Raw genomic sequence first — 22,337 nt, 5'->3', positions numbered from 1 at the left:
ATCCCGCAGTGTTCAGTCTACCTGCTTACCTGTATAAATAATCCCGCAGTGTTCAGTCTACCTGTTGACCTGTATAAATAATCCCGCAGTGTTCAGTCTACCTGTTGACCTGTATAAATAATCCCGCAGTGTTCAGTCTACCTGTTGACCTGTATAAATAATCCAGCAGTGTTCAGTCTACCTGCTCACCTGTATAAATAATCCCACAGTGTTCAGTCTACCTGCTGACCTGTATAAATAATCCCGCAGTGTTCAGTCTACCTGCTGACCTGTATAATAATCCAGCAGTGTTCAGTCTACCTGCTCACCTGTATAAATAATCCCGCAGTGTTCAGTCTACCTGCTTACCTGTATAAATAATCCCGCAGTGTTCAGTCTACCTGTTGACCTGTATAAATAATCCCGCAGTGTTCAGTCTACCTGTTGACCTGTATAAATAATCCCGCAGTGTTCAGTCTACCTGTTGACCTGTATAAATAATCCCGCAGTGTTCAGTCTACCTGTTGACCTGTATAAATAATCCAGCAGTGTTCAGTCTACCTGCTTACCTGTATAAATAATCCCGCAGTGTTCAGTCTACCTGCTCACCTGTATAAATAATCCCGCAGTGTTCAGTCTACCTGCTTACCTGTATAAATAATCCCGCAGTGTTCAGTCTACCTGTTGACCTGTATAAATAATCCCGCAGTGTTCAGTCTACCTGTTGACCTGTATAAATAATCCCGCAGTGTTCAGTCTACCTGTTGACCTGTATAAATAATCCAGCAGTGTTCAGTCTACCTGCTCACCTGTATAAATAATCCCACAGTGTTCAGTCTACCTGCTGACCTGTATAAATAATCCCGCAGTGTTCAGTCTACCTGTTGACCTGTATAAATAATCCCGCAGTGTTCAGTCTACCTGCTCACCCGTATAAATAATCCCGCAGTGTTCAGTCTACCTGCTGACCTGTATAAATAATCCCGCAGTGTTCAGTCTACCTGTGACCTGTATAAATAATCCCGCAGTGTTCAGTCTACCTGTTGACCTGTATAAATAATCCCGCAGTGTTCAGTCTACCTGTTGACCTGTATAAATAATCCCGCAGTGTTCAGTCTACCTGTTGACCTGTATAAATAATCCCACAGTGTTCAGTCTACCTGCTGACCTGTATAATAATCCCGCAGTGTTCAGTCTACCTGTTGACCTGTATAAATAATCCCGCAGTGTTCAGTCTACCTGCTGACCTGTATAAATAATCCCGCAGTGTTCAGTACCTGTTGACCTGTATAAATAATCCCGCAGTGTTCAGTCTACCTGTTGACCTGTATAAATAATCCCACAGTGTTCAGTCTACCTGCTGACCTGTATAAATAATCCCCAGTGTTCAGTCTACCTGTTGACCTGTATAAATAATCCCGCAGTGTTCAGTCTACCTGTGACCTGTATAAATAATCCCGCAGTGTTCAGTCTACCTGTTGACCTGTATAAATAATCCCGCAGTGTTCAGTCTACCTGCTGACCTGTGTAAATAATCCCGCAGTGTTCAGTCTACCTGTTGACCTGTGTAAATAATCCCGCAGTGTTCAGTCTACCTGCTGACCTGTATAAATAATCCCGCAGTGTTCAGTCTACCTGCTGACCTGTATAAATAATCCCGCAGTGTTCAGTCTACCTGTTGACCTGTATAATAATCCCGCAGTGTTCAGTCTACCTGCTCACCTGTATAAATAATCCCGCAGTGTTCAGTCTACCCTGTTGACCTGTATAAATAATCCCGCAGTGTTCAGTCTACCTGTTGACCTGTGTAAATAATCCCGCAGTGTTCAGTCTACCTGTTGACCTGTATAAATAATCCCGCAGTGTTCAGTCTACCTGTTGACCTGTATAAATAATCCCGCAGTGTTCAGTCTACCTGTTGACCTGTATAAATAATCCCGCAGTGTTCAGTCTACCTGTTGACCTGTATAAATAATCCCGCAGTGTTCAGTCTACCTTGACCTGTATAAATAATCCCGCAGTGTTCAGTCTACCTGTTGACCTGTATAAATAATCCCGCAGTGTTCAGTCTACCTGTTGACCTGTATAAATAATCCCGCAGTGTTCAGTCTACCTGTTGACTGTGTAAATAATCCCGCAGTGTTCAGTCTACCTGTTGACCTGTGTAAATAATCCCACAGTGTTCAGTCTACCTGCTGACCCGTATAAATAATCCCGCAGTGTTCAGTCTACCTGCTGACCTGTATAAATAATCCCGCAGTTCAGTCTATCTGCTGACCTGTATAAATAATCCCGCAGTGTTCAGTCTACCTGCTCACCCGTATAAATAATCCCGCAGTGTTCAGTCTATCTGCTGACCTGTATAAATAATCCCGCAGTGTTCAGTCTACCTGCTGACCTGTATAAATAATCCCGCAGTGTTCAGTCTACCTGTTGACCTGTATAAATAATCCCGCAGTGTTCAGTCTACCTGTTGACCTGTATAAATAATCCCGCAGTGTTCAGTCTACCTGTTGACCGTATAAAAATCCCGCAGTGTTTCAGTCTACCTGGACCTGTATAAATAATCCCGCAGTGTTCAGTCTACCTGTTGACCTGTATAAATAATCCCGCAGTGTTCAGTCTACCTGCTGACCTGTGTAAATAATCCCGCAGTGTTCAGTCTACCTGTTGACCTGTATAAATAATCCCGCAGTGTTCAGTCTACCTGCTGACCTGTGTAAATAATCCCGCAGTGTTCAGTCTACCTGTGACCTGTATAAATAATCCCGCAGTGTTCAGTCTACCTGTTGACCTGTGTAAATAATCCCGCAGTGTTCAGTCTACCTGTTGACCTGTATAAATAATCCCGCAGTGTTCAGTCTACCTGTTGACCTGTGTAAATAATCCCGCAGTGTTCAGTCTACCTGTTGACCTGTATAAATAATCCCGCAGTGTTCAGTCTACCTGTTGACCTGTATAATAATCCCGCAGTGTTCAGTCTACCTGTTGACCTGTATAAATAATCCCGCAGTGTTCAGTCTACCTGTTGACCTGTATAAATAATCCCGCAGTGTTCAGTCTACCTGTTGACCTGTATAATAATCCCGCAGTGTTCAGTCTACCTGTTGACCTGTATAAATAATCCCGCAGTTCAGTCTACCTTTGACCTGTATAAATAATCCCGCAGTGTCAGTCTACCTGTTGACTGTAAATAATCCCGCAGTGTTCAGTCTACCTGTTGACCTGTGTAAATAATCCCGCAGTGTTCAGTCTACCTGTTGACCTGTATAAATAATCCCGCAGTGTTCAGTCTACCTGTTGACCTGTATAAATAATCCCGCAGTGTTCAGTCTACCTGTTGACCTGTGTAAATAATCCCGCAGTGTTCAGTCTACCTGTTGACCTGTATAAATAATCCCGCAGTGTTCAGTCTACCTGTTGACCTGTATAAATAATCCCGCAGTGTTCAGTCTACTGTTGACCTGTATAAATAATCCCGCAGTGTTCAGTCTACCTGTTGACCTGTATAAATAATCCCGCAGTGTTCAGTCTACCTGTTGACCTGTATAAATAATCCCGCAGTGTTCAGTCTACCTGTTGACCTGTATAAATAATCCCGCAGTGTTCAGTCTACCTGTTGACCTGTATAAATAATCCCGCAGTGTTCAGTCTACCTGTTGACCTGTATAAATAATCCCGCAGTGTTCAGTCTACCTGTTGACCTGTATAAATAATCCCGCAGTGTTCAGTCTACCTGTTGACCTGTATAAATAATCCCGCAGTGTTCAGTCTACCTGTTGACCTGTGTAAATATACCTGCAGCTCGTCCCGCCGTTTGCTCTGAAACAGCGGCTCCCGGAGAAAAGCTGCCGTACTCCAAGCATCGCTCCCGTCATTTTAAGGATGCTCATTGGTCTCCCAAAAACTCAGACATCATCATGAATTAATAAAATCCTCCCATACCGAACTTGAAAATTGACCTTGTGCTGCTAACACTTAGATTTAGTCAACAACTCAGGCGGGAGTGAGAGCGCTCCTCAACGCCAAATAACAATCCGGACATAACACGGTGCATGAAATTACAAAACATGACATTGTTCAGCCTGGAATTTACGTCTTCCAGGCTGAACTGGATTTTTAGGACGGTGGAGAATCGGGTGTTAATTTAAAAAGACGCGGGTTGATACAAGCTCTCCGGGCTGCGTCGTGCCCGTCTCTAGGCAACCGTGACGCAGCGTCGTGACGCTGCGTGGCTGGAGCCCCAATGAGACTCCAGCCTTATTGGGCTCTTTGCATCTCAGCTTCCGGGTTCGGGAAAAACGGCTCAAATGTTTCCGATCTATTGAAAACGGTACTTTACACCGGGTATTTGCAGGGCTTTTCCAAGGTAACAATTAATAATGTACATCGATCTGAAGCCCCAATAAGTAAGCCGGAGAAAGGTTTTAAGATGTTCGCCTCGTTATACATTCACAGATACGACCTTACCAGCTGGCCCTGCACCTCACCTTTGATGCAGGTGCAGGGCCAGCTGGTTTGAGTGAAGCCGTCCTCAGCCTGACGTCTTTGTTGAAATACTTGATAGCTGTGGTGGATTTGGAGATTGTTTTGCATGTCACAGCAGAATACAGTGCTGCTTTTTAAGGAAAAAATAATAATAAATAAAAACTAGCAAAAATTGCTAATTTGTTAACCAGCAGGTTTTAATATTACCAATGCAACGATCCCAACGTAAGGTTGAGTTTTCTTTTGTTGCTGTACCGAACACATGCTCCTGAAGAGCAATTATAAATTCAAAACAGGAAAAAAAAGGTAGTGATCTTTTGAGCACATTACTCATACTCCATTATTGTTGTGTTTGGCAGCTTCTCTCCCTGGAAAAGATAAAATATTACAATCACCGTATTGCTTATTACACATTACTTCAAAATGGGAGGTAGTTAGGCCTACCTGGGAGGAAATAAAATACAAAACTTGAGGACTTCAGATAATGACATCACACTTTGAAGCAAATTGTTTCAACCTTTATTAAACATAGCTTGCAAGAGATAAATATTACAAAGTTAATTCCTCCAAAATTAGCTTATTTTTTTCAATCAATGCATAATTGTCAATCAACTGGCAGTATTCAAACAGCATTATTTTTTACCTTTGAAGATAGTTAAATATTAAGTATGTGCAAAAGGTCAGGATTGATGTAAGCAAAACAAAAATGTCTTCAGTTCGTCTCTGGTTGATTTCAACATCTGTTTCAACATTATCACCAAAATGCAAATAAAATTATTTGATGAACTGGATTCTGCGGTGTGTATTTTTCCAGCATAAGCAGCAATAACCAATACAAGAAAGTCAAAGAGTGCAGGAACACAACTGTTGTATGCTGGTATTGGCAAAAAAAGTGATCACTGATTCAGAATGATCAGGTCACCACCATTTAGCATGAACACATCTTGTCTGAGTAGGCTGGACTTTCACAAATTATAAGCTACTGTAACATATATATAAGTGCTTCTTTACACCATGTTCAAACAAGAATAGCAATTGAATTAAAAAAAAAAACTTCAATTCCCACCTTAATTTACACATCAAGTTTAAATGCTTCAAAAGCTCAGTCATTGACTGCAAAGGTTGTTCACCTGAATCAGTAAACACTTTACTGCAAACCTTAGTCTAAAAAAAAAACAAAACAAAAAAAAAACAAAAACAAGCAAAAATAAAAAAAAAATCAAGCAATTGCTTCTAGCAAGACCACATGGGGTTTGGTGGATGGGGGTTGGGGAGTGGACAGGGTTGAATGGAATCCCTAACGTTTTGCACATTTGTTACACAATAATACACAGTGATCACAAAACAAAATGACAAGCTTCACAATATTCATGGCTTTTTGTTTGCTTTTCTACACAATGTACACCCATTTAATTTATTTTTCAGTACAAGGGAGGAAAAATGCTTCTGTACAATAAGTTATTACTTCAAACCTAGCAAATATTGTGTCATTTATTTCAATAGTCAATACATTTATGTTTTTTTAAAACTGCAATAAAACAGAAAATTGAACTTAGTCAAGACATCAGAATAAAAGTATTTCAGAAACCTAAAAACGAAGCTGGAAAAAAAAAAGTCCAAACAAAAGTACATGGATGCATCTGCAGAAAAGTATGAGACACAGGAGGGTTTGGTTCTTTCTCAAATTCAACTTTACACTTGGCAGGAGAACGATAACACATACTGTGTCACATTGTTTAGTGTAGTCCAAGCATGGTGCAGATAGCAAAAAATTTATATAACATTGCTACATAGATAGATAGAGATAATGTTTTATAAAACTTAAGTCAATGATAACTTAAATAGAAAACCAAAAAAGCAATTAAGCAGATTATACACCTAATGCTTATATTTCAGTATAAATGTGGTGCAGACATTGGCAGGACTGAGTTACTACAACACAACCATCTTGTACTCATGTGGATGTCTACTTGAAAAATGAATCAAGCATTTCTAATACAACGTGCATGGTGCAGTACTGCGATACAAAATGCTTCAATGGGCAGCCACAATAAAAAAAAACAACAACCAACAAACAAAAAACAACCCCACACACACGCATCTTAATTTCTGAGATGCATAAAGTTGATATTCAACTGAAACATTTATGAGAGGTTGTAGAGCCTAGAATCACTGTATTATTGGATAAATGTTTTGGTAAGTTAAATGTCACTGACATTTGGTCAGTTTGTTATAAAAGAACAGAGCAATGGACAGAACAGTGCAAGGCTCACTGGAATCAGGTCAAAGTATGCAGATAAAAGATAGATTTGTTTGAACTGTTGTTCTTATAAGAGGCCACGGATAGAGAATAACTTACCTGTGGAAGATTATTCAAATTTAAACCACATCTACTGAAAAGAGAACATGTCAGGCATAGCCAGCCAGAATAACTGTCTGATGGAGGGAGGACGCTTTTGAAACAGCTGTGCTTGATGAACAGATAGACCAAGGGCATGAGAGGAGAGAACTAAACAAGAGACCTTTGTCTTGCCAAAATATAAAGACAGCATCAGTTGTTGACAAAAGTAACATCATTCACTGTCATATGCTGCCATAAATTATCAGGAATAGTTAAAACATAAAAAACTGATCTGTAGTGATGGGTCCGGCAACACCGATGTGTCACACCCATAGACAAACCCGTGTTGGTGTGCGTATTGCTTTCAGCAAGTCACGTGACCGAAACAAGAACCGTTTCTAAATGACACTGGTGCCAAACTGTGCTTATAAGGAAGCGAATCTGTCAACGGAATGCATTTGCCAAAATAATTCTTAATCTTTTATGGTACAGCGTGAACTATGGAACAGCCTGAAGGCAAACAAAAGGTTTTGTAATTTGGGACCAAATAAGATATTGGTTATCACTTCGTTGTTGTTTCAACCTGTTCTTTTTATTTTCTACTTGATCTGTCTGAATCCAAATTCAGCTGAAATTGACTCTTAGTTTACTTTCATATTATGTTCTGCAGATTAAGTGTTGCATATGTTTGACAGAACTGTCTTATTTAAATAAATCCACCTGCTCAATACTGAGGCATTACAGGGCCAGGCATCAGAATGAAGTCTCAGATACACTTAGGATGAACTCAGGTACAGTTAGGGCCAGAAATATTTGGACAGTGACACAGGTTTTGTTATTTTAGCTGTTGACAAAAATATGTTCAGAAATACAATTTATATATAATATGGGCTGAAAGTGCACACTCCCAGCTGCAATATGAGAGTTTCCACATCCAAATCGGAGAAAGGGTTCAGGAATCATAGCTCTGTAATGCAGAGCCTCCTCTTTTTCAAGGGACCAAAGTAATTGGACAATGGACTCTAAAGGCTGCAAGTAACTCAAAAGGCCTTTCCCTCGTTAACCTGTAATCAAGTAAGTAGTTAAGGTCTGGGGTTGTTTCCAGGTGTGTGGTTTTGCATTTGGAAGCTGTTGCTGTGACCAGACAACATGCGGTCAAAGGAGCTCTCAATTGAGGTGAAGCAGAACATCCTGAGGCTGAAAAAAGGAAAAAATCCATCAGAGAGATAGCAGACATGCTTGGAGTAGCAAAATCAACAGTCTGGTACATTCTGAGGAAAAAGGAATTGACTGGTGAGCTTGGGAACTCAAAAAGGCCTGGGCGTCCACGGAAGACAACGGTGGTGGATGATCGCCGCATACTTTCTTTGGTGAAGAAGAACCCGTTCACAACATCAACTGAGGTCCAGAACACTCTCAGGGAAGTAGGTGTATCTGTCTCTAAGTCAACAGTAAAGAGAAGACTCCATGAAAGCAAATACAAAGGGTTCACATGTAGATGCAAACCATTCATCAATTCCAAAAATAGACAGGCCAGAGTTAAATTTGCCCAAAAACACCTCAAGAAGCCAGCCCAGTTCTGGAAAAGTATTCTATGGACAGATGAGACAAAGATCAACCTGTACCAGAATGATGGGAAGAAAAAAGTTTGGAGAAGAAAGAAAACGGCACATGATCCAAGGCACACAACATCCTCTGTAAAACATGGTGGAGGCAACGTGATGGCATGGGCATGCATGGCTTTCAATGGCACTGGGTCACTTGTGTTTGTTGATGACATAACAGCAGACAAGAGTAGCCGGATGAATTCTGAAGTGTACCGGGATATACTATCAGCCCAGATTCAGCCAAATGCTGCAAAGTTGATCGGACGGCGCTTCACAGTACAGATGGATAATGACCCCAAGCATACAGCCAAAGCTACCCAGGAGTTCATGAGAGCAAAAAGGTGGAATATTCTGCAATGGCCAAGTCAATCACCAGATCTTAACCCAATTGAGCATGCATTTCACTTGCTCAAATCCAGACTTCAGACGGAAAACCCACTAACAAGCAAGACCTGAAGGCTGCGGCTGTAGAGGCCTGGCAAAGCATTAAGAAGGAGGAAACCCAGCGTTTGGTGATGTCCATGGGGTTCCAGACTTAAGGCAGTGATTGCCTCCAAAGGATTCGCAACAAAATATTGAGAAAAAACTTTTTTGTTTGGGTTATGTTTATATGTCCAATTACTTTTGAGCTCCTAAAATGTGGAGTGTTTGTAAACAAATGTGTACAATTCCTACATTTTCTATCAGATATTTTTGTTCAACCCTTTAAATTAAACGTTACAATCTGCACTTGAATTCTGTTGTAGAGGTTTCATTTCAAATCCAATGCGGTGGCATGCAGAGCCCAACTCACAAATATTGTGTTACTGTCCAAATATTTCTGGCCCTAACTGTATATAGCCATTCTACAAATTACTCAGTTGCTTTCTATAAATTTTTTCATATAAATGTATTGTTTACTTCATTTATTCTACAGCAGGAGAAGTTGTGTCAAAAAAACATAACAGACTAAATTTCAAAATTTTGGAAAAACTTATTTTTCAAAATGAAAATTTGTGGGAAAACCCCAGTTCACAAGCATCCTCATTCCAAACACATTCACATACATTTTCATGTTATGGTACATGTTAACATTATTTGACTGTATTTAAGAATATAACTGAAAATATGAAATAATACAATAGATAATATGCAAAAAAATACAATGACTTAAGTCTAGACCTGCATAGACTAGGTCATCAAATTAGTCTGCCAACTATGTTGTCTGTAGGGATTTTTGATGTCCAGCAGGTGTCAGTATTCTGTGACACACTATCAATAGTTTTGTTTTGGGTCAAAACGCTTCATGAGTCCTCATTTACCCATCAATACTGATCTGTATCGCGAAAATGAAGATTCTAATGTACTTTAATTAAGATAACCTCATCAACCAAACTAAAATAAATCTGTGCCTTTAAATACAGTTATGGATGGCAGGGATTCTAATTAGGCCCAATTGAAAAATGTGTTGGCCAGCTCATATTTGTCCAAGATAATTCAGTTTGTTCATGTTAATTCAAAATTAACATATACCAAAATTTAAGTTTTGGAGTACCACATTTTTATGCTCTTTACTACAAATATACTAAAATAATATTTCTAGTAATAGTACTACAAATATTTAAAGTATATATACTACAAATATATTGCAGTGATATTCCTAGTAAGATTGTAAGATAACAATTTTAAAAATATTGCCCGTCCGAATGTTAAACGTCCAAAGTGGTCCAGAAAAACTAGGCCTAGGCTGGAATACAACAGGTTTCTATGATTAGAAAGGCCAAAAACAAAGGAAAAAAAAGGTCTTTACCTGCATCAAAAAGTAAAGGAGATAATATATATGTCTTCAATTTTAGTTTCTACTTACTGGCCCTTTTAAGTTTAAGAACATAATTTAAAAATCTTTTTAATACATATAATTCTCTAAGTAACAAGGGTGAATTCTTAAGGATTTGGTTGTACTACACCCTTCTATAATATAACCTGGCTAACAAAATAATGATTCATTTATCAGACTTTTTTGGATGGAAATGGCTTACAGTTCTTGTCCATGAGGCAAACACCCAATTGACTTTTAAGACTAGGCTCAAAGCCTCCGTTATGATAAAAGTTTGACTCAAGATTTAGGCTTTGGCCACAGAAGGAGCACTAGCCTTCAGTTTGGAAATATTTAAAGTGTTAGACAGTTTTGCTACTCCAGGCTGAAGCTAATGCTTCCATTAAAGTCAGATTTTGTTTTCCGTTATACTGTAGAGTTGGACTGGAGCGTCTATTTTCAGGGTCTGTTTCCTGACCTTTAACTTCTGGTCAGTCCTTGAAGGTGGCCCTCAGACTAAAGCAAGCTGGACTTTTTAAACCAATTTCAAAGGGAATATTCAATTTTTATTGTGGCCACATTGTAGCTCAGGAGTAAGGGTTGCTGCAATGTCAATGACTTTATGTTATCAACTGGGCTTCCAGCAACTTTTTACTGATATCTTGTGATAAATTTATATTAAATGCATAGGAAACTGTAAAACTGAGTTCAAACCTTAGTATGTGAATGTTTTGCAATGAAAAGTATTGAATTGAACTGAATTTGAAATGATTTGAATTCACTATATTTGGATATGAATTGACCCTTTTTTCTCCCTAGACATGGCATTTGTTGTAAATAGATGATGAAGTGAACTTGAATGATTTGATTTAATTTAACCAATGTATTTATTCAACTGTATAGGTTCACTATAATGCACCTCTGTACTGACTGTGTATAGCACCATGGGGGATTTTTTTTGAAGCGGCCCCAAACAAATTCAAGAAAATTTAAGGCGAATACTTGAATGAAGAGCATCGAAGTTTAAAAGTGAAATATAATGGAATCACACCTACCGTTAAACTAGAAGAAAAATCTGTTTAGAAGAACTCATTTTGTCCGGAACAAGAAAGACAGTTGATTCTCATGTGGCACATTATACTTTAAATGTGTATGTGTGCCTATCTAGATGCAGAAATGGGTGAGTTTAAAAATATTCCATGTGATTTTGCATTCATTTAGGTAAGACAGATTTCTGAGATGACTGAAGATTGTAAAATGTGGTGTAGGAAATGTTTCAGTCCAGAGTACTGTGAACTAGGGTTGTCAAAATAATAAATATCAAAATCGATATAAATTGACCGCTTTATATTTGCCTAAAATGTCAAAAGGATGTTATGTATATTTAAATTCTTCAATACTTATTGGTTATGCCCCAGCTATGGACGCAAAAATGTAATCATGTTTTAATTAATCATAGTTTTTGCTTTTAACTAGAAAGAAGCCTTCTTTAAAAAAAAAAAAAAAAAAAACGCCTCTTTATTTAGTATTTCTTAACATCTGTATAAAACTTTAGCATTGTGACAACCCCAGTGTGAACTCATTTGACCTCCCCTCAAAATCACCTTAGAATTCCCTGCATCTCGGGGTAACCACCATATCCATGAATAATACTGAAGACCGAGTGAACACTGTTTGAAATACCTGAGTTATTGCAAACTAACTAAGCACAATGGTTAAGACAGCTTCAGTCTACCAAGCAGTTTATGGACTCAGAGTCCATGTAGATGCAAGAACCTGTGCAACTAACATTTTATCATTTGTGTGAGTTCTTCAAGTCCTGCTCCAGCCAACAAAATGTGAATATGGATCATGCACCATTTCCTGTTCAAAAAGTGAAGCTACAGACCCTGCAAACAAAGAAGTGTGCAAATATAACCACAGTCAGAATGAAGAAAACAGCATGGACAGTTTAAAAAAAATAAATAAATACTGTGCAAAGAGTAAATTTTTATCAAAATTTGTACAGGTCATCACTCAGGAACAAATAAAAGAATGCAAAAAGATCCAGAGATGAGAAATAACTCAAACTTAATTTCCTCTTATGAAAAAGGCAAACCATCTTATCACATAGGTTTTCCTCACCTGACAAGAGGGCCAGAAACCACTGGGACCTGGCACCAACACAATGAACCTGTGCAAAGGCCTTCACCATAAAGGGTCCCTTACAACAAGAACATCTACAGAAAACACAAAGTACTGCACCTTCATGCTGGAGACTTTTATAATGCCAAGAACATGAAAATCAAAAGGTCAAACCTTGAACTGCCAGCAGAGCCCATATCCTGCTTACTGAGTATATCACAGAAGAATGCAGATTGTCTATCAAAGTAGAGAAAAGTGTACAGTGAAATACTTTGGATATAACTTTTGAGGTGTAGGGAAAGTAAGGTCATACCTTTCTTTACAAGAAAGGTACTAGTGAGAGGAGGAAGGGTCTATCAACTTTATCTGATACTAATACTTGTTAACATGGCATTGAAAATGAAACGCATTACATTAAAAGTTAAACTGGGCACACTTTAAACTTGTTGGTGTTTCATAGATTGACAGAACACTGTAGTTAGGACAGCATGTGTTCAGGGGTCTAAACATTTCATCAGCAATAAACAATGCATATGCACTTTCATTCCAACATTCATTTCCTCTTTGCCAGAAAACAAACAAAATTTCCATTTGGAAATATGAAAAGTGCTCCTCTTGAGTGAGGCAACTTGTGAGCACAATGTGCACACATTGATTGATCTATGTCTCTCCTGTAAAACATCCACCCCCTTAATTCTCTGAAGCTAGGTATCTATACACAATCCATAGATTTATCAACAGTTAATGTCTTAGATTATTATCGTCTCCAGTGGCTGACATCTCTCAGGTGCGCCACCAATCATTTGGAGACGGCGCACAAAAAAAGAAGCAAATATAATGGGAGAGAACAAATGCAGGAATTACAAAAGTAAAAACACAGACTGGAACCAGAACCCAGAGTTGGGTATTTTAGATACAGAATCTGTGATCTGGATGTAGATTGAAGTTGTATGTTTGGTACGTTCTCTACAGGAACTGCTGGGATAAAAAGAGTTCACTATGTGTGTGAATAATGAAGAGGTAAAGTATGACGGACAGTTGGAAGGAGAGGTTGTTTGCAGGTTACAAACAACATGAACTGGCTTCTTAACAACTAGCCAGTGCAGGCACCTCTGTCTTCTGGTTTATCAGCCCTCCACCTCCTTCATCTGATGGTGATAGTAACAGAATGTCCTACACATACGTGTTAGCAACACATCTATATCAGCAGAAGACTGACATCCTAACTAAAGCACAGGAAACCCCTTGCTGATGAATGGTGGAGAGGGTTTCCACACTTAATTTCCACAAGATTTTCTTTTGTACATAATTTTCTTTTTTCAGTTGGTGGGTACTGAAGTTGGTTGGGGCCTACTTCAAGATATCCAGGTGTTGCCCTGAACTCCAGGCTGAAATCAGTTCTGGGTGTGGATCATTGTGATGACTCTGATGATGTCTTTGAGGCAGGTCATTGAGGTGATCCATGGAAAACACTTTGATCTCAAATGTTCAATTCTTTAAAACAGCATTGTCTTTCAAGATCGAATGCTGCCTAATATAATCCGTTTTTGTTCCCAACAGAATTTTTCACTTTCTTTAAATACTACTTGGCAAACAAATCATGTTTACAAACTTCAGAGTAACTTTATGTTGCATAGCAACCAGAGTGAACCCTGTTGATCATTTTCAAATTGTCTCACTAAATTGACAATGACTGGGTGCCTTGAAGTAAAAGGTAAACAGTAGGGAAACAGAAATATCAAACAAACACTTCAAAAGCAAATTATAAAATAATGAATAACACTAACTTAAGCTTATATGGCAGTTGCAAGTATAGGCGCTACCACCAGTGATTATAAAGGAAATTACAGAAGAATGGAATTTCTGCAATAATAAGAACAACTGAGATGCACTGACAGCTTGTGTTTTGTTCAGCTTGGTAGGTTCACATGGGTTGGTCTAAGGTAGGCACACGGACAGGCACTGCATGCGATGAAACTGTGGGGTGAACACATCAGCTGATCTGGGCGTGCCTCAGACTGGGGGAAGTTATCAAATGAGGCTGGCCTCTGACACACATGAGAAATTAATGGGGCTCATTTTTGCCCAGTGATGGACTGCGATATGGACCGAGGAGGGATCATGTCCAACAGGTACTCTCTCTGCCGGTCTGCTAAGCTGGAAGTCTTATGGGCTCCAACAGCTGCAGGGTTCAGGTAGGCAATATTTAACCCTACAGGATCAGACAAATATAGAGCACAAAAGATTGATGCACTAAACCACACAGGAAACACTTCTTACACAATACCACCACTTACAGCCAGTACACTGGTACATTTAAATAGGAATATGAACAACAAATTGTGACTGGCCATGACAAAACCATGAACAAGTCTACTTGGGGACATTTTGAATTATTTACAGATTCTGAAAGTGAGACTTCTAAGCTTTCCAATTGTGTCAAACACATGGGAATAAAAAACAAAACAAAAAAAAAACATGCCATTTGAACGTTGGCAGTCAGAAAACGAGATTTCAGAGAAAGCAGCTCTGAAAGTTTGCTGAACAATCTGGGGGTATTAAAAGTGATCATTTACATTATTTTGCAGTAACCCCACCGCAGCATTGACTGTACACAAATGATGGGACTTGTGGCTCTTTGAAGGGAACCGAATCTTCAAGATCCACTCACCATAAAGAGTCATTAAAAATTTACATTTTTTCTAAAATTATTTTATCCCTTATACAGTTTTTATGAGTGAAATTCACAAAAAAGCATAATCATCTATATGGAGTAAAATTCATATTTGAATGTTGCAAAACAACCAGAGAAAAGTGGCTATGCATTTATAATTTCAATTATAAATGTCAACTACCAATATATTGTTCTTTACTACAAATGTTGTGTGCATTATAAGACTTTAGGGCAAGTTTTTATCATCATTTAAAATGATAATTGCTTTAGGTGAAACAAAAATCCCTTCTGCACCATAACCTGCTATGTACAGTGCATTGTTTACTGCCTTGCCACGGTTATGCGGTGGCGAGGCATGGCATGCTGCCTCGCCATCAATTAGCCACAATTTTTTAGAATGCTATTACTAAAAAAATGTTAGTAATAGAATGTAAGAAGTGTAAAACAGAGTCACAGATAAGTTCTGTGACTTATCTACAGGACATCAATTCAGTAGGTTTATGGTTTATCCACCATAAACATTCCTGTATGTTTATTGTGGATGATGTCATCTCTGAAGTATTTGAATGCCCGTTATCAGCATGGGTTGAGTGATGTGTTAGAGATGTTATTTTGTGTTTACTTCAAACTTGCAACTTACTGATCGAAACCAAAACAAAAGCATACTATATACCTAGAATACAATATGCTAGACATCCCATATGACTCATATGTCTAGCATAATGAGCATACATAAAGCTGATTATGCTAAAGCTTCCTGCATAACTTCTCAAATGGTATACTCTAAACAAGCTGAATTCAAACAAAGTTTACCATTTCAAAATCTCAGATAACCAAATTTTAAATAATGGAAGTGCTTCTTTATGACTTGAACTACTGTACTTTACCCAATAAACCCCAAACAACAATCACTGTTTTCTCAGACAAGTTTTTTAGCTTTTACTTTCTGTTTCTACTCTGCCGAATTGTTCATACATTTGCCTTTGTGTATCACAATTCAGATGTTGAAATGTTTCACAATTTTTGTTTAATTGTCCTTACTTTATAGATACTGAAACAATGTAATATACATTCTGCTGTTCATAAGTTATTAATGTCTATTTATGTAATAAAAACAAACAACAAAAAACTAATAGTTTGTCCTTACCTGGGATGTTGTAGATTTGACGGCGGCTGTCATGTTGCAGTCTGTTACTACTCCCACCACTACCACAGTGCTTTGCACTGCTCATTCCCATAAGGCTGCTGGCCACTGACAACTGAGAAGCCTGAGCAAAGTTGGAAAGGACGCCTCTTGCAGAGTTAGACAAACCTCGCTGCAGAGAAGCCTGAGGCTGCTGAGCCTAGATACAAAAACACAAAAATATCATCGCTAACTTCATATGTAAAAATTACACAGCTCAACTTTATGTAGTTACTCACTTATAAAGTAGTTGCTAAAAAAACCTTCAAAGATTTAGTGAATAATCTACTTAAACTACAAATAACAATTCTTGAATAAAAAAACAAAACAATTTCTGTCCACAATACAAGGATTACATATTTTTATATAATACATTTCCTATTGTTGAAAGAATGGAAAGGCAAAAAAAAAAAAGATATCTCAATTTTGGTCACACCAGTATCCTCTTGATATTGTGGTTACTAAAAATAACCAATAAGAGTATTTGGCAAAGTGGGTGATGCTCTGATCAGAGTAGGAAGTTTGATCCTGTTCACTGCAATCTGCCCAAAGGAGGTGGGGGCCAAGATACTGGGCCCCTGATGGAACTTTTGGTAACTAAGAAATAGATGGTTGGTAGTTTCAAGTTCCAAGGAACACAATTAAATTATTTGATTCTGAAACCAAAGGGTTTGATTGTATCATTCCAAAGTTATTTTCAATTAAATTCATGAGAAAATTCAGGAAATTCTATGGTTCTTTATTCTATGGTTTTTGTTCCCTTTCCCTACACGTTTCTGTGAATTATTAAATATGTAGGAAATCCTTCTTGAATATCTTCTAAATTAGCATCAAAGTTGTCAAATAGACTGCAATTATCCTATAGTAATAGAGAACATCTAATTTGACATGAATGCAATGGTTTTTTTTATTTGTATAACATAAATACTTCCAGCACACATTCTGAAAATTGTGTGTACCTGGCGCAGGGCATGCTGTCGGATCATCGTATCAGTCTTGGAGACGTTGGAGCCCGTAGCAGCAGAGCTGGGAGAGAGAGCTGTCTGCTGCTGTAGCCTTTGTTCGATCTCCTGACAGACCCACACAGTTACAGTTCATTACTCAGAATGAAAAGCTTAGTGATGAAGCCTTACCAATGGTCTTGGTCAGTGTGATTTTAAGGAAAATAACAGAAACAACTTAAATAGCAGTGTTTACTGATTAAACATAAATCAGGGGTGTTCATGGGCCGACATTAGATTCTCACCCTGTGAGACTCAGTACGATGATACTGTGAAGCTGTGGTATTTTTACTCATATGTTGTAAAAATAAAAGATAAAATGGACAACAAAAAAACTAAAACTTATCACATTTGGTGCCTTACAAATTGGCACCAAACTTCTGACTTTTATGTATCAGTGCATTGCAAATAAGATTTTTGAGCTAAAAAACACCTGGAAAAATCAAGTATTAAATGCAGTAGTAGGATAAAAGTCAGTATCTGTTGATATAGTTGGTCACTTCAAAAGATTTATTGGTGGAACGTCAAAGCAATGGACTAAATAAACTTTTGTAGAAATCATTATGTAATCGTGTTAATTGCAGGGTTTGCTTTTCTACCCTCTCATGATTAACATATGAAGCTAACATTAATTATATAATTATCCAGGTTTTAGGCTCTACTAGCTTGCTTGCCCTGGACTTATTAGACATACTGATTTAGAATGTTAGACTGACAACCTAACTTTCAAAAAGCCTTACCAGATTATTAATAGTTAATGCAAAACACCTGCTATCATTCATGAAAACAAAATGAAAGAGACCAAATTTCTTAAAATTGGTGAAGGAGTGGCACAGCTCTGATCTGTTTCATCTTATAAAGTCATAAAACAATATTTTCCCACTTTAAAAGTGTATCTTTTTATAAGAGACGAATACCTTCAGACCAATAAATGGTCAATATTGTATCAATGCTGACCTGTTCCTGCTGAAGAGCCTTCACAAAAGCATTTTTCAGTCTGTTGGTATGTTCTGCTTTCAGAGCCTTCTTCTGATTGGATGTCATGCACTGCTCACAGAGGATTCTGCCACTCTTCTCTTGCTTCCAGTGGGGTGTGAAATCTGTTCTGCACTGGGCACAGAAGAAAGGCTCCATACGGGCCAAAGACCCCCTGAATTTACCTGCACAAAACGCATTGTTTCAGCACAACTAGTGACAAGTGATATTCATCACTTTAAGTACTCTGACAAACATTCTTCTACTTTTTATCAAATCTCCATAAACGTAAACCAATTTCTTTCTCTACAAAAGAGGTAGACTCGCTGCAGAGCCTCATATGAATAGTCATTTTACACATCGGTACCTTGCTACAAATAAGATATTATTACTACTCAAACTTTGTCTGTCCGTAGATCTCAGTTGTTTTTTAGAGTTCTAATATAAAACTATTTCTTTAAGTACTTACCCTGACTGTCCAGGACACTCTGTACCACTTCCTCCAAGCCCACCATGTAGATAAACTCACTGTTAGCTGCAGAGGGGAGGAAGTGGAGCAGTGGGGCAGGGGGTTTGGGTGGAGGGATCTCCAGCAAGGTTTTTTCCAGCTGCTTCCGTAGAGCCAGCTTGGCAGCTGCCTGACTGCTGGCCTGGTCAGCCATGGAGCTAACTGCTCCACTGGCCGAGCCAGACATGGTGGATGGGCTGACTGCTGAAGATCCAGCAAGACCACCTGTCACACCACTGGCCCCCACTGCTGCTGCTGCTTGCATGTGGGCCAGGTTCATGTACATGGCACTGGAGCTGGAGCGTTGGGAAGCTGCCACCTGTTGGCTGGCCTGTAAGGCATATTAGGCTTATCAAAAACAAAACACTTAGACAAATTATTGAATTGCAACCATTAGAAAGTATCATGGACAGTACTTTTTCCCCAAAATTTTATGCCAAATTTTTGCATAGAAGAAACTAAATAATACAACTTTTTAAACAAGTTTCACTTGGAACACATTCTGGATCAAATGCAGTCTATGGTCTTGTAAGTATTACAAATAACCAATATGACACCTCATCTTTATTTAACAGCAGAATATTCTGGCTTTGTAAAATCTACAACAAAATATTAAGTTACAATTATTGTTTTCTCAGATGAAGTGAAGAGAGATATTATAAAACCACTCAATACTTTTTGAAAGTTTTTTTTGGCACGGTAGTGCAGTCACAAAAGAAGTATAAAGAAAGACATGCAATAAACAGCTCGGAATCAAAGATGCAGCAATGCAGAATTACAACAAAGTTAAAAGATGTTTGTTTTTTGCCATAGTATATTTAAAAGCTTTATTGTTGATATGTAGATAGAAACAACTTTTGGGTCTTTTTATTGCCTTGAGATGATCTCTAAATATCTATTTAAGTGAGTAAAGCAATTCTGGCTACGGAACTAAAACTTGTTAAACATAACTTTACTCCAGCCACTGACCAATTTTCTTTTATTAGTCAAAACAGCAACAAAACACAAAAAAAAAAACACAACTTGAATAAATGAGGCCAGGAGAAATTCCCACCTGCTGATAGTTTACCGCACTGGTCATGCTGGATGAGCTGGATCGTGGCATTCCAGGTTTGGAGGACAGTCTCTGGCCATGTAGTTGGGATGGACTGGGGGCTATCACTCGTTGGGACATAAGCATTGGAGGCAGGCTGGTATTGGCTGAACGAATGACTGTATGACCCTAAAAAAAGGAAGAACGAACAAACAGCATTAAAAGGAAAAGAGGGTTGTTACCTTAAGGACTGGAACACCACGCTTCTTTCTCTCTCTCTTGGTCTCTCGTTTATTAGAATAACACAAGAAGTCAATGTCAGGACTTTAGAATTGGGGTGATGTGCTGTATTTTAGTGTTTTTTATGAAAATGTGAACAGCAGCGTTCTGAACCAGGTGCAGCTGTCTGATTTGTGCTTATTTAGGCAGACCCGTGAAGACATTGTTGCAGTAATCAATGCAAATAAAGTTATACACATGGGTAAGCTTTTTTAGATTTCACTGAGACCCTAGTCCTGTAATCCTGAAAATGTTCCTCAGGTGATGGAAGGCTGACTTAACTGTGTTTATGTGTGGCTCTGAAGGTTCAGGTCAGAGTCCATCACTACTCCCAGATTTCTACTTTCAAGCAGTAATAGCTGAAGCTGAGTGTTGACTCTCGATTGGTCCAAAGATAATTAAAATTTTGTTTTCTGTTCAGCCGGAGAACGCCATGGCACATTCACACATTTATCTGTTCCAAGCATCTGTTCAAGCATGGGTTCAAAGTCGGCTGGTGACATCATAACATCCTGCATAGGTAGGGTAACCAATCTTTCCTGTTATAACCGAGCTAGTATGAGCATGTAGATATTTTAAGTGAGAGAGGTCCTAGGATCGAATCTTGGAATACTTCTGTCCTCTTCCATGAGAAATTAACTACTGAAACAAAGAAACCCGCGTTCTTTATGTAAGATTCAAACCAACTGAGTAATGGACCAGAGACTCCTCCCCTACTCTCCAGTCATTTCAGTAATAACTTAATATTGCCAAAAATATTCGCTCACCTGCCTTGACTCACATGAGTTTAACTGACATCCCATTCCTAATCCTTTGCAGCTAGAACAGCTTCAACTCTTCTGCTCACAAAGTTTAGGAGGGTTTATGGGGATTTTTGTCCATTCTTCTAGAAGTGTATTTGTGAGGTCACATAGTGATGTTGGACAAGAAGGCCTCCCTCTCAGTCTCTGGTTTAATTTATCCCAAAGGTGTTCTATCAAGTTGAGGTCAGGACTCTGTGCAGGCCAGTCAAGTTCATTGACCCCATACTTGGCCATCCATGTCTTTATGGACCTTGCTTTGTGCTCTTGTGCACAGCAATGTTGGAAGAGGAAGGGGTCAGCTCCAAACTGTTCCAACAAAATTGGGAGCATGGACTTATCCAAAATGTCTTGATACTGGAACTATAACTAACGAGGCCAAATTTTTCCTTGTAAAAATTGCAACAGAAATGGCTCCACAGGGCCCCCTGGCAACTTTGAAAACATGTCCACAAGGCATGTGTGACAATACATGGTGGTGTCAACCTCCTACCCACCCTCCCCCAAAAAACTGCAATTTAAATGCAACCTCATGAAAGACATAATCGTTTTCTGGTACCAATGTTTTACATAGTGGCACACTGCACTGTGTGGCCAGGTTACTGATGTTCAAACACAAAGGCTACTCAACATGAAACGTGGATTCTACCCCAATTCAGAAAACAGAAGTCTAGTGAGAACCACAGCCACCATCCAAGATGAAAAATCCAAGAATATATTAGGAACATATCACCGAGAGGGACGAAACAAGTGCAGTAAGACAATGTGTTGCAAGGTTATCATGGAATTTTTTTAAATGGTGTGAATAAACTAAATAAAACTGAAACTGTTTACAGAAAATTACTATACAAACAACAGATACACCGTAAACATAATTAATATACATCAGTAAAAAACATGACAAAACTGCACAATACATTATGACATTTTATTGTAAAAATCAAGTCTATGGTAAGTTACAGGGACCTATACATGCCTACTGGGGGACTTCAATGCTCACGTGGGCAATGACGGTGAGACCTGGAGGGGCATGGATGGGAGGAACGCTCCCCCCGATCTGAACTCAAGTGGTGTTCTGTTGTTGGACTTCTGTGCTCGTCATACATTGTCCATAACGAACACCATGTTCAGGCATATGTACACTTAGCACCAGGACACTCTTGGCCGCTGTTCGGTGATCGTCTTTGTCAATGTTTCATCGGATCTGCGGCCGTATGTCTTGGACACTCAGGTGAAGAGAGGTGCGGTGCTGTCCACTGACCACTATCTGGTGGTGGGGGAGAATGCCGGTCAGACCTGGCAGGCCCAAATGTGTTGTGAGGGTCTGCTAGGAACGTCTGGTGGAATCCCCTGTGAGACGGAGCTTTAACTCCCATCTCCGGCAGAGCTTTGAATACATCCCAGGGGAGGCGGGGGACATTGAGTCCAAGTGGACCATGTTCCATGCCTCCATTGTCAAGGCGGCTCACCGGAGCTGTGGCCGCAAGGTTGTTGGTGCCTGTCGCGGCAGCAACCCTTGGCGATGTCAAAACATGACAACATCCAACGTG

The 22,337-nt window shown here is 39.0% G+C and overlaps 1 protein-coding gene across 3 annotated transcripts in view; it reads right to left on the bottom strand.

Moving 5' to 3' along the window:
* Positions 1-4,969: 4,969 nt before the first annotated feature.
* Positions 4,970-22,337, bottom strand: part of gatad2b (GATA zinc finger domain containing 2B) — a 42,998-nt gene continuing 25,630 nt past the window's right edge. For all 3 annotated transcript variants that reach the window (XM_055021974.1, XM_055021975.1, XM_055021976.1), the window contains exons 6-11: positions 19,730-19,897; positions 18,637-19,006; positions 18,150-18,352; positions 17,151-17,261; positions 16,156-16,351; positions 4,970-14,546 (exon numbers count right to left, since the gene is read on the bottom strand). In XM_055021974.1, the coding sequence (XP_054877949.1) occupies positions 14,410-14,546; positions 16,156-16,351; positions 17,151-17,261; positions 18,150-18,352; positions 18,637-19,006; positions 19,730-19,897 (1,185 nt within the window). In that variant the 3' untranslated portion in view covers positions 4,970-14,409. The remainder of the gene's footprint in view (positions 14,547-16,155; positions 16,352-17,150; positions 17,262-18,149; positions 18,353-18,636; positions 19,007-19,729; positions 19,898-22,337) is intronic.

Source organism: Poeciliopsis prolifica, unplaced genomic scaffold (genome assembly GCF_027474105.1).
Source record: "Poeciliopsis prolifica strain line A6 unplaced genomic scaffold, Auburn_PproV2 SCAFFOLD080, whole genome shotgun sequence".
NCBI lineage: Eukaryota > Metazoa > Chordata > Actinopteri > Cyprinodontiformes > Poeciliidae > Poeciliopsis > Poeciliopsis prolifica.
The sequence above is the reverse complement of the archived record's forward strand: the minus strand, read 5'-3'. Positions and strand labels throughout refer to the sequence as shown.